The 15,055-nt window shown below is 46.2% G+C and overlaps 2 protein-coding genes and 1 pseudogene across 5 annotated transcripts; all 3 read right to left on the bottom strand.

The window, feature by feature from the left end:
- Nucleotides 1-5,328: 5,328 nt before the first annotated feature.
- On the bottom strand, nucleotides 5,329-9,330 carry LOC135531470 (uncharacterized). Its single transcript, XM_064959508.1, has 8 exons — nucleotides 9,037-9,330; nucleotides 8,459-8,920; nucleotides 8,117-8,348; nucleotides 7,814-8,026; nucleotides 7,385-7,722; nucleotides 6,838-7,097; nucleotides 6,461-6,697; nucleotides 5,329-6,354 (listed from the first exon to the last, which is right to left on the bottom strand). The coding sequence occupies exons 1-8, from the start codon at nucleotides 9,328-9,330 to the stop codon at nucleotides 5,832-5,834; spliced, it is 2,559 nt and encodes an 852-aa protein (XP_064815580.1). The 3' UTR covers nucleotides 5,329-5,831.
- Nucleotides 9,226-13,099, bottom strand: LOC135531467 (uncharacterized). Of its 4 annotated transcripts, none has more exons than XM_064959504.1 (10): nucleotides 12,777-13,099; nucleotides 12,048-12,065; nucleotides 11,490-11,955; nucleotides 11,316-11,406; nucleotides 11,050-11,217; nucleotides 10,854-10,960; nucleotides 10,680-10,763; nucleotides 10,039-10,217; nucleotides 9,443-9,893; nucleotides 9,226-9,358 (listed from the first exon to the last, which is right to left on the bottom strand). In XM_064959504.1, the coding sequence occupies exons 3-9, from the start codon at nucleotides 11,953-11,955 to the stop codon at nucleotides 9,450-9,452; spliced, it is 1,539 nt and encodes a 512-aa protein (XP_064815576.1). In that variant the 5' UTR covers nucleotides 12,048-12,065; nucleotides 12,777-13,099; the 3' UTR covers nucleotides 9,226-9,358; nucleotides 9,443-9,449. The 4 variants fall into 4 exon arrangements, 3 of the variants coding, with proteins under 3 accessions (XP_064815576.1, XP_064815575.1, XP_064815577.1); XM_064959503.1 differs by having other exon boundaries at nucleotides 12,048-12,062; XR_010454006.1 differs by lacking the exon at nucleotides 9,226-9,358 and adding an exon at nucleotides 10,555-10,571 and having other exon boundaries at nucleotides 9,759-9,893; nucleotides 12,048-12,062.
- Nucleotides 13,038-13,101, bottom strand: LOC135531475 (U6 spliceosomal RNA; annotated as a pseudogene).
- Nucleotides 13,102-15,055: the final 1,954 nt, after the last annotated feature.

Below are 15,055 nucleotides of genomic sequence, written 5' to 3'. Positions count from 1 at the left end.
AGAATTCTGCAAAAATATCCTCAGTGTACAACGTAGAACACCAAATAATGCATGCAGAGCAGAATTAGGCCAATACCCACTAATTATCAAAATCCAGAAAAGAGCAGTTAAATTCTATAACCACCTAAAAGGAAGCGATTCCCAAACCTTCCACAACAAAGCCATCACCTACAGAGAGATGAACCTGGAGAAGAGTCCCTAAGCAAGCTGGTCCTGGGGCTCTGTTCACAAACACACCCTACAGAGCCCCATGACAGCAGCACAATTAGACCCAACCAAATCATGAGAAAACAAAAAGATAATTACTTGACACATTGGAAAGAATTAACAAAAAAACAGAGCAAACTAGAATGCTATTTGGCCCTACACAGAGAGTACACAGCGGCAGAATACCTGACCACTGTGACTGACCCAAAATTAAGGAAAGCTTTGACTATGTACAGACTCAGCGAGCATAGCCTTGCTATTGAGAAAGGCCGCCGTAGGCAGACATGGCTCTCAAGAGAAGACAGGCTATGTGCTCACTGCCCACAAAATGAGGTGGAAACTGAGCTGCACTTCCTAACCTCCTGCCCAATGTATGACCATATTAGAGAGACATATTTCCCTCAGATTACACAGATCCACAAAGAATTCGAAAACAAATCCAATTTTGAAAAACTCCCATATCTACTGGGTGAAATTCCACAGTGTGCCATCAGAGCAGCAAGATTTGTGACCTGTTGCCACGAGAAAAGGGCAACCAGTGAAGAACACGCACCATTGTAAATACTACACATATCTATGCTTATTTATTTTATCTTGTGTCCTTTACCATTTGCACATTGTAAAAACACTGTATATATATATAATATGACATTTGTAATGTCTTTATTGTTTTGAAACTTCTGTATGTGTGATGTCTACTGTTAATTTTTATTGTTTATTTCACTTTATATATTATATACCTTACCTGCTTTGGCAATGTTGACACATGTTTCCCATGCCAATAAAGCCCCTTGAATTGAATTGAATTGACAAAGGGAGGGAAAGAAAATTAGAAAAGGGGAGGGGGAGAATGATGAGAGAAAAGGGAGAGGAGAAAGAGAAAAAGGAGGGAGAGAGAAGGGGGGTGTCATTGGATTGGCTGACTGTTTTTTTATTTTATTTTTTATTTCACCTTTATTTAACCAGGTAGGCTAGTTGAGAACAAGTTCTCATTTACAACTGCGGCCTGGCCAAGATAAAGCATAGCAGTGTGAACAGACAACAACACAGAGTTACACATGGAGTAAACCAATAAACAAGTCAATAACACAGTAGAAAAAAAGAGTCTATATACATTGTGTGCAAAAGGCATGAGGAGGTAGGCGAATAATTACAATTTTGCAGATTAACACTGGAGTGATAAATGATCAGATGGACATGTGTAGGTAGAGATACTGGTGTGCAAAAGAGCAGAAAAGTAAATAAATAAAAACAGTATGGGGATAAGGTAGGTAAATTGGGTGGGCTATTACCGATGGACTATGTACAGCTGCAGCGATCGGTTAGCTGCTCAGATAGTAGATGTTGAAAGTTGGTGAGGGAGATAAAAGTCTCCAACTTCAGTGATTTTTGCAATTCGTTCCAGTCACAGGCAGCAGAGAACTGGAAGGAAAGGCGGCCAAATGAGGTGTTGGCTTTAGGGATGATCAGTGAGATACACCTGCTGGAGCGCGTGCTACAGGTGGGTGTTGCCATCGTGACCAGTGAACTGAGATAAGGCGGAGCTTTACCTAGCATGGACTTGTAGATGACCTGGAGCCAGTGGGTATGGTGACGAATATGTAGCGAGGGCCAGCTGACGAGAGCATACAAGTCGCAGTGGTGGGTGGTATAAGGTGCTTGAGTAACAAAACGGATGGCACTGTGATATACTGCATCCAGTTTGCTGAGTAGAGTATTGGAAGCTATTTTGTGATGACATCGCCAAAGTCGAGGATTGGTAGGATAGTCAGTTTTACTAGAGTAAGTTTGGCGGCGTGAGTGAAGGAGGCTTTGTTGCGGAATAGAAAGCTGACTCTAGATTTTATTTTAGATTGGAGATGTTTGATATGAGTCTGGAAGGAGAGTTTACAGTCGAGCCAGACACCTAGGTACTTATAGATGTCCACATATTCTAGGTCGGAACCATCCCGGGTGGTGATGCAAGTCGGCGTGCGGGTGCAGGCATGGAACGGTTGAAAAGCATGCATTTGGTTTTACTAGCGTTTAAGAGCAGTTGGAGGCCACGGAAGGAGTGTTGTATGGCATTGAAGCTCGTTTGGAGGTTAGATAACACAGTGTCCAAGGAAGGGCCAGGAGTATACAGAATGGTGTTGTCTGCGTAGAGGTGGATCAGGGAATCGCCCGCAGCAAGAGCAACATCATTGATATATACAGAGAAAAGAGTCGGCCTGAGAATTGAACCCTGTGGCACCCCCATAGAGACTGCCAGAGGACCGAACAACATGCCCTCCGATTTGACACAAATCTGGTTAGCTTCTGGAGGTTCTTGAATGTGTTCTAAAATTAAAAATAATAGCGATACCGTATATCACATTGGGTGAGGCAGGTTACCGGAAGGTATAATCGAATAAATAATCAAAAAGAGATCGAAAATAAAATTGAAATATATATATACGAAAAATACGAAAGTACACGAGACGCGAACAAAACACGTCTTCACTGCTACGCCATCTTGGGAAATTATCACTGTTAGTGATAACACCAATGTATGCAATAGCAATATGTGGCCACCAGATGGAGGTATTGGAACAAAATTAACATGAAGTCACTGCCATTATGGCACAATTTCCAATGGGATGTAAAACCTTTTCTTATGGGTATTACTAGGAGGAAGATGGATGTCCTCCCTTATATATAGGGGTCAAAGGGGTCAAAATAAGGAACGCTTCACGAATTTGCATGTCATCCTTTGCGCTATCTGGAGCTCATTCTTCTCTGTTTCAATTGTTTCAATTGTTTCAAATATACCCTCCTCCAATCAGAGCTTTTGCTTGTTTCAAATTGGAATAAGAGAGCAAAAACCCACCAATGAAAAGTCTAGCTTGTTTCAAATGTTTTTCAGCCAATCATCACTCTCCGAAAGTCCTGGAACGTAACTTGACCACGTAACTTGACCACACAAAAAAATATTTTCCGGCAGCCGTTATTTGATCATACCTACCCTGTGAGTATCTGTGGTAATTTTGTTTAATTTGCAAGTAAATCCACATCAAGGACAATTCCAAGTTTAACACTGGAGTGATAAATGATCAGATGGTCATGTGTAGGTAGAGATACTGGTGTGCAAAAGAGCAGAAAAGTAAATAAATAAAAACAGTATGGGGATGAGGTAGGTAAATTGGGTGGGCTATTTACCGATAGACTATGTACAGCTGCAGCGATCAGTTAGCTGCTCAGATAGCAGATGTTGAAAGTTGGTGAGGGAGATAAGTCTCCAACTTCAGCGAATTTTGCAATTCGTTCCAGTCACAGGCAGCAGAGAACTGGAAGGAAAGGTGGCCAAATGAGGTGTTGGCTTTAGGGATGATCAGTGAGATACACCTGCTGGAGCGCGTGCTACAGGTGGGTGTTGCCATCGTGACCAGTGAACTGAGATAACCTGCAGCCAGCAACACCCCCACCAGTAACACCCCCGTCAGTAACACCCGGCCCAACAGTGCGGCTACGTAAGTGTTACATATCTTAAAGGAAAATATAATTCTACTTGTTTCACACAGTTGGAAATTATGACATATTTGCTGGGGGTTTTTCAAAGGCCTCTTGGTCCTGTGATCTCTGCATTCCTTTCAAGGCGCTCTCTCGCCCCAGGTGAAGATGAAAAAACTCATTGCTTCTCAGCCTGCAGTTCAAGATGAGTGTCTAGAAAAATGTCAAGTTAGTTGTGTCAAACAGTATGTAATATGTTTAATAGTTATGTTTATGTAAATAGTTAAATTAAGAATTTGTTTTTTTCTGCTTTCTTGCTTGATAAATAAAGTAGAGCTTGGCTTGAGAGCCTAAAACGATCATGTGTCAAATGGCTCATTAGTTATTCTGTTTTTGAATTTTGGGAAGCACATGGCTACTTAATATACACCTGTAGGGACACCTACTTTGTTATGACTTTCTTAAAGGCCCAGTGTGCCTATTTCACATGTTTTGACATGAATATGGCTGAATTAATTCAATACCTTGACATGTTCTCATCAAGTACATTTCAGCCATCTTTGGGGGCCCTGTAAAGTCTGTTTAGGTGCTCCAAGTGCCCCGTGGAGGCCCCCAGGGGCCAGCCTACTAGATGGACTGAGACGGGCAATCTTCTCTGTTCCAAATGTTCCAAATTCCCATATTGTTCCATTTGTCCTCTCCTCCAATCAGATGCTTCAGTTTGTTCCAAATTGGAGAAAGAGAGCACAAATCTACCAATGAAGAGCCTAGCTTGTTCCAAAAGTTAAGCCAATCATCTTCCTCTGAAATTTTCCTCACGTCACTTCATCACAAAATCTTTTTCTGTCAGCCATTGACGCTACTCGGTGAGTTTCTGAGGTAATTTTGCTTAATTTGCAAGGAAATCCACATCAATGACTATAAATGTGATGAAATATGACAATAACACGTCTAGCCAACCGCATTTCTTTACTACAGAGGCTGCCCTGTGTAATTTAACGTCTGTAGATCGCTAGCTACTGTAAACAAGGGTTACAAAAACGCAAAAGTTTATTTGACTGCTGACAACCCTATAAAACCTTAGCTAACATCTGTCAACTCAAACTTGGAATTGTATACTGTTTAATTGTCTATTTTCCTTCGTTTTTTGATGGCATGCGTTTGAAGTGTATGTAGTTGGATGCATTGTATGATATGTGACAACATGATTGTCATTGGGGCAAACGTGGCTTTTTATGATTTTAACTAAACTGAATTTAACTGCATCTGAGCTAATAATCAACCTAACCCGGCACCCCCTCCACACCACTGTTTTTGTCCTATACCCCCCCCCCCCCCCCCCCCCCCCCCTCACTGCTGTCCTCCTCCAAGCAAACGTAAGTTCCTTTATATGTATCTAATATGGTTATGCTGTCACTGCACTCCTCAGTCATGATAATAGTATTTTCCTTGCCTTCAAGATGGAAAATCCAACATTTGGAACAGAGAAGAATGCCCGTCTCATATATTGCCTATTCTTCTCTGTCCAAGGAGGAGGGGAAATGGGGGGTTTTGCTGGGTGAGAGGAGGAGTTTGCTGGGGCATGTCAACAATGCATATTAAGTAGCGATGTGCTTTGAGCACCAGGTCTAAACAGGAAGACAGACACAGAAGCCCAGTCTAGGAGTTTTAATGATGAACCAGAGTATACATAGGGAAACATGATGAAATGCAAGATAATTATTGCAATGTAAATCCAATAAACATTAAATAAATGTAAGCAATCTCTATAGTGAAATGTGGACAGAAATGTTTGCAAAAGGTAAGCTAGTCTACCAAGAAGTTGAGTTTTCACCTGAAGATGTGTTGATAAATCATGTTTGATTTATATTTGTATATTGTAATGTCTATCCTCTTATTTATTTTTTACAGGATTTTGTTTGGGAACGGACCGATGTTAGTCTGGTGTCTCGCCTCAGAACTGCCATGGGTTACCCTACCAGTAGTCTTATAGACTACAGACAATATAGCTCTGAGGGTCATCAACACACACAAGCCTCTACACCGCGCTCAAGGTCTCGGTCCAGGTAGAGGGGAACGGTGAACTATTTACAAATAAAAACGTCCGACCACCCAGCCAGTGGCTCAGTGTCCTTCACCTCGCCCCTTAGCGTCCTTCATTTCCGCCAGCCACTGGGCCACGTCCTTACCCCCAGCAGCAACAGAGCAGAACGCCACGCCGCCGAAGCGGCTGTGGCCCGTCTCCCGTCGCTTCGGCAATCCGCATTTGGAGCAGACGTAATGCTCACGTTGCCTTCTCTTCCCGGCTGTCCCCTCCTCTGTGTCCGCCGCGATCCTCTTCCTCCTCCTCCAAGCCGTTGTCCTTGACACTGGAGGAGGTGAAGAGCAGCCCGTCTGTGGTCCTTGGGCTGGGGAGGGGCCGGGAAGTGCGGGGGGTTGTTGCTCCAGGTGGGCTGGCAGAATGGGCACGTGGGCGGGCTCTCCTTGCTGGATGGTTTGGCGTGGGACCGGGGGGGGGAGGGTGACGTAGGGAAAGGGAAGGGTGCCCTGATTCCCTCCTGCTTGAAGTGGAGGGGCTTGGCTGCAGGGAGGGGCTGGGTGGTGACGCTGGGGGCAGCAGCGAGCCCCATTCCCTGCTGCAGCACCATCCTCTCCCTCTCCTTCTGACGCCGGGAATACCTGAAACAGGGAGAGAAAACAAACAAGCGGTCACTCAGATTGTCATTAGTCACAAGGCTTTATGTAACAAGTCTTCCAACAAGTCGTCCATAAGTTAATGTCTTACCACTGACTAATGGTCCTTTGATTCAGCTCAAAGAGCTGAAGGTTGGTCTGGGCCATCAACCTCGGGCTGTTCAGCACTGCCTCCCTGATGCCCACGTAGTCTGCCAGAATGAGCGCCCACCTGCTCTTCTTGACACCGGCAGACTGCGTGGCGCTGGGATGGATTTGACAGAGCTGACTGCAAATGGCCTCCACCAAACGGCTGGTGCCCGGCCAATTTGCAGGGCCCGAGTTGAGTCTGAGAAGGCAGTGAAACAGAGGAGATAAATAGTTAGAGAACATTGAAAAATGATAGCCATCGCCTGACCTTCATATGCATTTAATGTAGAGGCAGGCAATAAAATAGTTAGGTGGAGGACATGAACACTAACAACATACCGTTGGAGAGAGTCTTTTCCTAGGATAATGGACGACTTCCCCTTCGTTGTTTTGAACCGCCCCTGAACGATCCTCTCCTGGTGTCGGGCAGGGTAGATCAAGCGCTGTTTGTCGAAGTCTGGCAGCACCAGCCACAGTGCCACCAGACCGTCTACCCTGCGGTCCGACAACCCCTGACGGTTCCTCACCCCCACCAAGGCCCTGGCAAGCCTGCGGACATGCTGGTCGCCTGGCATTGCATCAGGACCTTTAGTCTCCTCCTGAAGATAAAGAGATAATGTCCTACATTTAGGGGTAACACTTAAGATGTTTCTACAAAGGAAATAGATGTTATTTTACATTGTGTAACTAACAGAAAATAACACTGATGGATTCTTTTAAAATGAAACTCTTGTGTTGTGAGCTTTCTAAAATGTTTGCACTCAGCTGATGGCATCCTTGTTATTAAACACCCCAAACTTGTCTTGAGTTTGTCTCAATTCCTTATTTAAAAGAGGTTGCAATAGCATGTATTTTTTTACCAACACTAAAGGTCAAATATAATTACCTCTGAATCAGAGGAGTGGTCAGGGTGAGGAGAACTGTGTCGACCAGGGGCCTCAGGAGAGCTTCCGTCTTCAGGGGCGGTGGGACTGGATGGCCCAGACCTGGGTGCGTCAGCAGGTTCCCCTGACAGAGGTGCCGCTGAGCTGGAGGACGGGGCGCTCATAGGAGGGACATGGGGGATGTGGACTGTCGGGTCCACATCCTCCTCCTGAAAGCCCTCGTCCTCCTCGTCGAGCTGCTCGACGGCGGCTGCCTCTTCCGGAAGGTCAGGGTCCGCGCTGACATCCTGCAGCACTCTGCCAGTCTGCGAGTACAGGTACTCCACTCCGAGGAGTTCCCCTATAAAATAAATTAAAAGCAGAGTAGAGAAGTGTTAATGGGATGTAATTAATGAAACCGATGTAAATGTTCATTCTCTTACTTGACTAACCTGTGTACTCGCTAGGCTTGGAGTAGTCCTTAACCTGTTCCTTGCCAAGCACAATTTGGCTGTTAAGGTTAAGGATGTGCTGCAGGTGGCCACTGTAGGAGAGCAGGGGCTTCCTGTTCTTTCCCTCCACTGCTGCCCGCGCACGGTCCTCGTTCCACCTCACCAGTCCATCCAACAGGAATGCCTGGAAATGCATTGCATTTGCCCTGGTACCTGAGAGAACAATGCACGATTAGGGTGGGAGAGCTGTTGCTGTTAACATTAAACATTAAGCATGACTTTAAGCTCCACAATGACAATTACCTGGGATGAACCGGTTGAGGTGGAGGTGGAATGACTCCAAGGATGTGGAGCCCCGTGCGCAGCGATAAACCGGCAACATCACGCCGCCCTTGGTGATTTTGCCGGTCTCGGTGTACAGCTGTACACCGGGTGGGTCCTGTATGCAGTGGAGGTGGCGCCTCTGCTCTTTCCAGATCGCCTGAATGCGGATGGAGTCCAGCAACGGGATGCCCAGGGTGTCAACCCCTTCTCGCTGTTGAAGGTCTCGAGGAGGTCAAGGAGAAGGACTTCGGTCGCCGCAGCTCCACGCGTACGACGCCGGCAGTGAAGTGCCATCTCCTTCCTGCCGATCTTCCTCGAAACCTCTGCCTCGGTGAGGCCGACCATCCCGTGCTTCCTCTCCATCTCAGACCTCTTGGCCTTCAGCAGTCGGCGGACATCGCCTGCATCCCACTCAAAGATGCAGGCTGACAGCTGCCGCATGAAGGGACCGTAGAGCTGGTGGCTCTCAGTGGTGACGCCTGACGCGAACCGCCCCATCAGGTGCCAGATGTCCAGCCGAACCACCAGCTGGTCCCAGTCATTGAACATGGCAGCTGTCTTTGATCCGCCGAAGCTGGAGCAGCAGTCTCGGTCCACGTACATGAGCTGGGGGGGCGCCACCCCGGCCAGCCGGTACCGTTCCATGAGACCAGCCGCCATGGGGAGTAGGCCCTCGCCCTCAGCGGCAGTGAGGACACTGACGAGGACCTGCCCATGCTCGTTACCGACGTTGGTAACCCAGGCGGCCGTGTCTGCAGCGGTACCCGCAAGCTTTTTAGTCACCTGGAGACAAATACACAAAGACAGAAAGGTAAAGACATTATTTACATATAGATATCAAAAAAATATACAAAAAAATCATACATGACTCATCTTCACATTTTTAAGTGAAAACTCACCTTCTTGGTAGAGTCCATCTTTAAGATGGTCCCAAAGACGGAGGTGACCCTGGCCTTCACCTCGTCCAGCCGCGATAGCACGTCATGGTTGTAGACTGTCAGAAGCAAGACGGGTGAGGGCACCGGGGGCATCTCCGGTGGATCAGTGAACTGCCGCCCAATGCCCAAGGCCAGAAACTGCTTGCACTCCCCGAGGTACCGTATACAACACCGCATCCAGGACTCGCTGTGACTTTCACACAGCTTGCTGTAGGTCTGTGACGCACTGTTCCCCAAAGTGCGCGACCTCAGCATCCTCACAACCCGCAGGTCACAGGACAGCCTAGAGAGAGAGAGAGAGAAAAGCATATGAATGACATGCATTCATTTAACTTCATTACTAACTAACAAAACCTTGTGAACTTACTTGTATGTCAATATTGCTGGAAACTGGCAGCGATGCCGAGCGTCCAGCTGACTGACAAGGTCCCGTGACCACCCCGCGACCTTCTTCTTACACCGGCCGCATTCCAGGTACTCAGTGGCCATGAGATACCAGCGGTCGATGTCCAAGACCCTCCGGATGGTCTTGTAGAGCCCAGCCTGGCACAGTGTGCCTCTGCACCCAGACTGGGGGCATGCCAGCTTGTATGCCCACATGCGTACGGGCATCCAAAGGAACAGCTGACATGCGAAGAAGGGCTCGGGGATGCGGGTGGCTGATTGTAGATCGGCCGTGGTTGGGGAGGGTTCCACCACGTGACCAGGTCAGTGGTGAGTGTCGACCTCCCAAAGCTATCCCTGGTGAACAGCGTGCGGCCGATCCACCGCTGCTGCTCCTTGGTGAGAGATGAACGCCAACTCTCTGGAAGCAGCAGCTGAGTGAGAGGAGAGAGTGATGGGGGAGAAGGGATGGTAATGTTTCAGAGAAACGGACAGGGACAGAGTATGCAGGAGACAAGACAACTGTGTCCAATGTTTAATATCTCAACAATGTGGAGTAATTACAGTTGATGAATTTACCTCAGCACTTTCTGAGGCGGGCCTTGGAGGCAGGAAGGACTGCCGGGGCAAATCCTCCTCTTCGCTCCGCCCTAGTAGGGCAGGAGCAGGGGCCGGGTCAGGAACCAGGGCAGGGACCGGGGCTCGGTCATTTGGAGGCAGAGGCCGAGGGAGCGATGGGTGGAGCTGTAGGGCAACGGCTTTTGCAGTGACACAGAAATATATAGGTTAAATTAATGAATAAATGCTTCCATGAATGAACAGACATATGTATGTAAATGTAGATAGCAGTGACTTAAGTTAATAGCACAATTCCAACATGCCCAGATGAATATCAATCAGTGATAGGATGTAACAAAATAATTAAATGAGTGTTGGTCAAGTTTGAGTGTAAAACGTACATGAAATTAGTGATTAAAATGGAAAATAGAAAGTCATGATTACGTGACATACAGGATGACAGCTACAGTGGCAAGGGAAGATATTTAATAGTGCATACATGCAGTGACTCTCCTCTAAAACCCAGATGACTCTTACCAATACATTTCCTTGGGCTGATGATAGGGAAAAATATTTAAAACACTTTAATACATGTCAGCAAAAACTTGAACTGAATAATTATCAAATGTACTATGTCAATTAATAGTGATGTAAAAACATACATGTGTCTATGTCAGCAGCTGCTTTGACCAGCTCTGCGTCTGATATATCTGTTGGTGGCAGTGCTGGTCGAGGGAAAGACACCCCTATATCACGTGGAGAGAGAAAGGATTGTGAGCTACACAGCTTATCGAAACATTTTTATTTTTATCTTACATGTGAAACTAGACACTCACCTTGAACTGCAGGCTGAGAAGCAATGAGTTTATTCATCTTCGCCTGCAGTTCGCCTGGGGCGAGAGAGCGCCTTGAAAGGAACGCAGAGATCGCAGGACCAAGAGGCCTTTGAAAACAAAACAGCAAATATGTCACCATTTCCAACTGTGTGGAACAAGTAGAATTATATTTTCCTTTAAGATATGTAACACTTACGTAGCCGCACTGTTGGGCCGGGTGTTACTGGCGGGGATGGTGCTGGCTGCGGCGGGCCTGGCCACAGCAGCTACCCCCTCCCGGTCTCTGCGCTGAATGTAATCAATTAAGGCGGCCATCGCACTCCCAGGATAACGGGGTGTCTGCGTCCTCATGCTCCTGACATATCTGTGTGAGACACAGCAGAGGGAACATTTCAGATGTAAAATGTTGCATAAAAAACACTGACATGAACATAGAAAACACAGAAGACGCTCGCCCCTTACTTTATCCTGTCTGCACCCGTAGCCTCATACAGGTCCTGCAGCGTGTCCCACTTGTACTTTCCGATGCCGACAAGGGCCTTGCCCTCCTGGCCTGAAATAAGCACGGGAACCAATTAACTATCAGAGCAAAAGAGTTACATCTTACATACAATGAGGAGAATTAAACAAACTCACCTGGCTGGGAGGACAGGACTTCAGCTTCCTCGTGCGCCCGGTTGAACCTGACCATCTCAGAGAAGGCCGGATAGGCGCACGAATAGCGAGTCAAGGCGTCCTTGTTGGCCATCAGGGGATGCTGGGAAACACTGCCCTCTCGCTCTCTCTCCTTCTGATGCACCGTTACCAGGTGCACCATGTAGCCCACGTCGTTCTCCATCATCCACTTGAAGGTCTGACCACGGTACTTGCCGAACTGAACCGCGCACCGGCTCAGGACGACCATCTCTGCACCGGGGTCACCTCCCTCGGAGACGACACGGGCTCGAGCCTCTGCTTCCACTTCCTCCCACTTCTTAGCCCTCACAGGAGGGCCCTGGGCACCAGAAGCAGGGGGGCCGTCAGCGGCCACTTTAACTGCCTGCGGTGTGGCCTTGAGGACCAACTCCTGTGAGGGCGTGAACCGGAAACTAGGATTTTCCATCTTAGGAGGGAAGAAAAATACTATTATCATGACTGAGGAGTGCAGTGACAAGTAACAGCATAACCATATTAGATACATATAAAGGAACTTACGTTTGCTTGATAGGTCTGCTAGGAGGGGGACAGCAGTGAGGGGGGGAGGGGGGTATAGGACAATATCAGTGGTGTGGAGGGGGGTGCCGGGTTAGGTTGATTATTAGCTCATATGCAGTTAAATTCAGTTTAGTTAAAATCATAGAAAGACACGTTTGCCCCCAATGACCATCAATACAATGCATCCAACTACATACACTTCAACCGCATGCCATCAAAAAACGAAGAAAAATAGACAATTAAACCGTATACAATTCCAAGTTTGAGTTGATATAGATGTTAGCTAAGGTTTTATAGTTTTTTTTTTTTTTGTAAACCTTGTTTACAGTAGCTAGCGATCTACAGATGTTGTTAAATTACACAGTTCGGGTAGCTCCTGTAGTCAAACAATTCGGTTGGCTAGACGTGTTATTGTCATATTTCATCACATTTTACTAGTTGATTATTTTCATTTCTTTGCAATATATATATACACATAGGATATTATCAATTTCTGTCAGAAAAATATTTGATAGACAATGCTAACTTGCCTGCGCACAGCATGCAGCACACTATACTAGAGCTACAGTAGCTAGCGATCTACAGACGTTGTTAAATTACACAGTTCGGGTAGCCTCTGTAGTCAAAAAAATGCGGTTGGCTAGAGGTGTTAATGTCATATTTCATCACATTTATAGTCCTTGATGTGGATTTATTTGCAAATTAAACGAAATTACCACAGATACTCACAGGGTAGGTATGATCAAACAACGGCTGCCGGAAAATATTTTTTGTGTGGTGAAGTTACGTTCCAGGACTTTCGGAGAGTGATGATTGGCTGAAAAACATTTGAAACAAGCTAGACTTTTCATTGGTGGGTTTTTGCTCTCTTTCTCCAATTTGAAACAAGCAAAAGCTCTGATTGGAGGAGGGTATTTGAAACAATTGAAACATTGGAGGAGGGTATTTGAAACAATTGAAACAGAGAAGAATGAGCTCCAGATACGCAAGAGGGGCCATGCTAATCTTCTCTGTATTGTTCCAATTTTAGTATATGTGCTGCCGAAGCGAGCACAATACAGACATCGGAGAGGCCCTCATATATAGAGCACAACCCCCCTGACGTTTCGGATCCTGGTTGGGGTCAAACAGACCTTCAGAGGCTCAAAAACCACCCATAGAAGGTTCCCACAGGATATTGTCTAGACATGAAACTGGTAGGGATAATAATGGCTACCTTGTGTGTTGTAATGTTCTAACCTCTGCCTCAGAGTTGCAACGTATGCTGGGTGATATGCGAGTACACTGTCCCGTCTAGGACGTTGATAGGGTAGAACATGATGACGTAACAAAAGCCCTCGCACAAAACCCCACCCACTCACTGAAACCCGACACGCTCTGGGGCTGCATTCACTAAAGGTCCTCATGCATAGACGTAGCAGGAAATGTTGTGAAGCCAACCTCAAAAATACCCTAACATGGGGACTTTAAAATCGTGTACCTTACGTGAATATGTGCTAGTCGGTGAGATGGCAGGGTAGCCTAGTGGTTAGAGTGTTGGACTAGTAACCAGAAGGTTGCAAGTTCAAACCCCTGAGCTGACAAGGTACAAATCAGTTGTTCTGCCCCGAACAGGCAGTTAACCCACTGTTCCCAGGCCGTCATTGAAAATAAGAATTTGTTCTTAACTGACTTGCCTGGTTAAATAAAGGTTAAAAAAAAAGACAGAAAATGATCAGTGATCGAATGTAAAAACTGCTGTTTTGTGACATTTTGACTTTAGTTATAGATGTAGAGACATTTAATTGATTATTATAAGGAATGATTCTAGACTAAAATGTAGTGTAATAAGCTTTTGGACTCCTCCCCCTGCTGGTTTTAGTTGCTCTTCCCCTGGACTTTGTTCCCCACCCTTCCCCCGCTCTCTGCAACCTGGCCCAGCCAAAGATACTTATAACCAACTCCCCGTTTAGTAGTGAGAGAAGCAGAATAGAGCGACATAGAAGAGTAGTAGAGACAGAGAGAGGAGAGAGAACTAGAACGAGAGAAACAGAGGGAAATGGTAAAGAGAGCGACAGAGAACTAGAGATTCATATGTGGCCTGGCTGTGGTTGGAAGGGCGGGGTGACTGTTTCAACTTTCATGTTGACACATTGCCAGTGTGGTTCAATAAGAGTTTTTAAAACTGGTGGTGGTGGGAGAAAGGGAGAAAGAGACAGAAGGGGGTGAGGGAGAATGAGAAAAGAGGAGAGAGAGAAAATGGGGAGACAAGAGAAAGGGAGAGTGAGAGACAAAGGGAAGGAAAGAAAATTAGAAAAGGGGAGGGGGAGAGAAAGAAAGGGGGAGAATGATGAGAGAAAAGGGAGAGGAGAAAGAGAAAAAGAGGGAGAGAGAAGGGGGATGTCATTGGATTGGCTGACTGTTTTTTTAAATATTTTTTATTTCACCTTTATTTAACCAGGTAGGCTAGTTGAGAACAAGTTCTCATTTACAACTGCGGCCTGGCCAAGATAAAGCATAGCAGTGTGAACAGACAACAACACAGAGTTACACATGGAGTAAACCAATAAACAAGTCAATAACACAGTAGAAAAAAAGTCTATATACATTGTGTGCAAAAGGCATGAGGAGGTAGGCGAATAATTACAATTTTGCAGATTAACACTGGAGTGATAAATGATCAGATGGTCATGTGTAGGTAGAGATACTGGTGTGCAAAAGAGCAGAAAAGTAAATAAATAAAAACAGTATGGGGATGAGGTAGGTAAATTGGGTGGGCTATTACCGATGGACTATGTACAGCTGCAGCGATCGGTTAGCTGCTCAGATAGCAGATGTTTGAAGTTGGTGAGGGAGATAAAAGTCTCCAACTTCAGCGATTTTTGCAATTCGTTCCAGTCACAGGCAGCAGAGAACTGGAAGGAAAGGCGGCCAAATGAGGTGTTGGCTTTAGGGATGATCAATGAGATACACCTGCTGGAGCGCGTGCTACAGGTGGGTGTTGCCATCGTGACCAGTGAACTGAGATA

The sequence above is a fragment of the Oncorhynchus masou genome, unplaced genomic scaffold (genome assembly GCF_036934945.1).
Source record: "Oncorhynchus masou masou isolate Uvic2021 unplaced genomic scaffold, UVic_Omas_1.1 unplaced_scaffold_1594, whole genome shotgun sequence".
Lineage (NCBI taxonomy): Eukaryota > Metazoa > Chordata > Actinopteri > Salmoniformes > Salmonidae > Oncorhynchus > Oncorhynchus masou.
The sequence above is the reverse complement of the archived record's forward strand: the minus strand, read 5'-3'. Positions and strand labels throughout refer to the sequence as shown.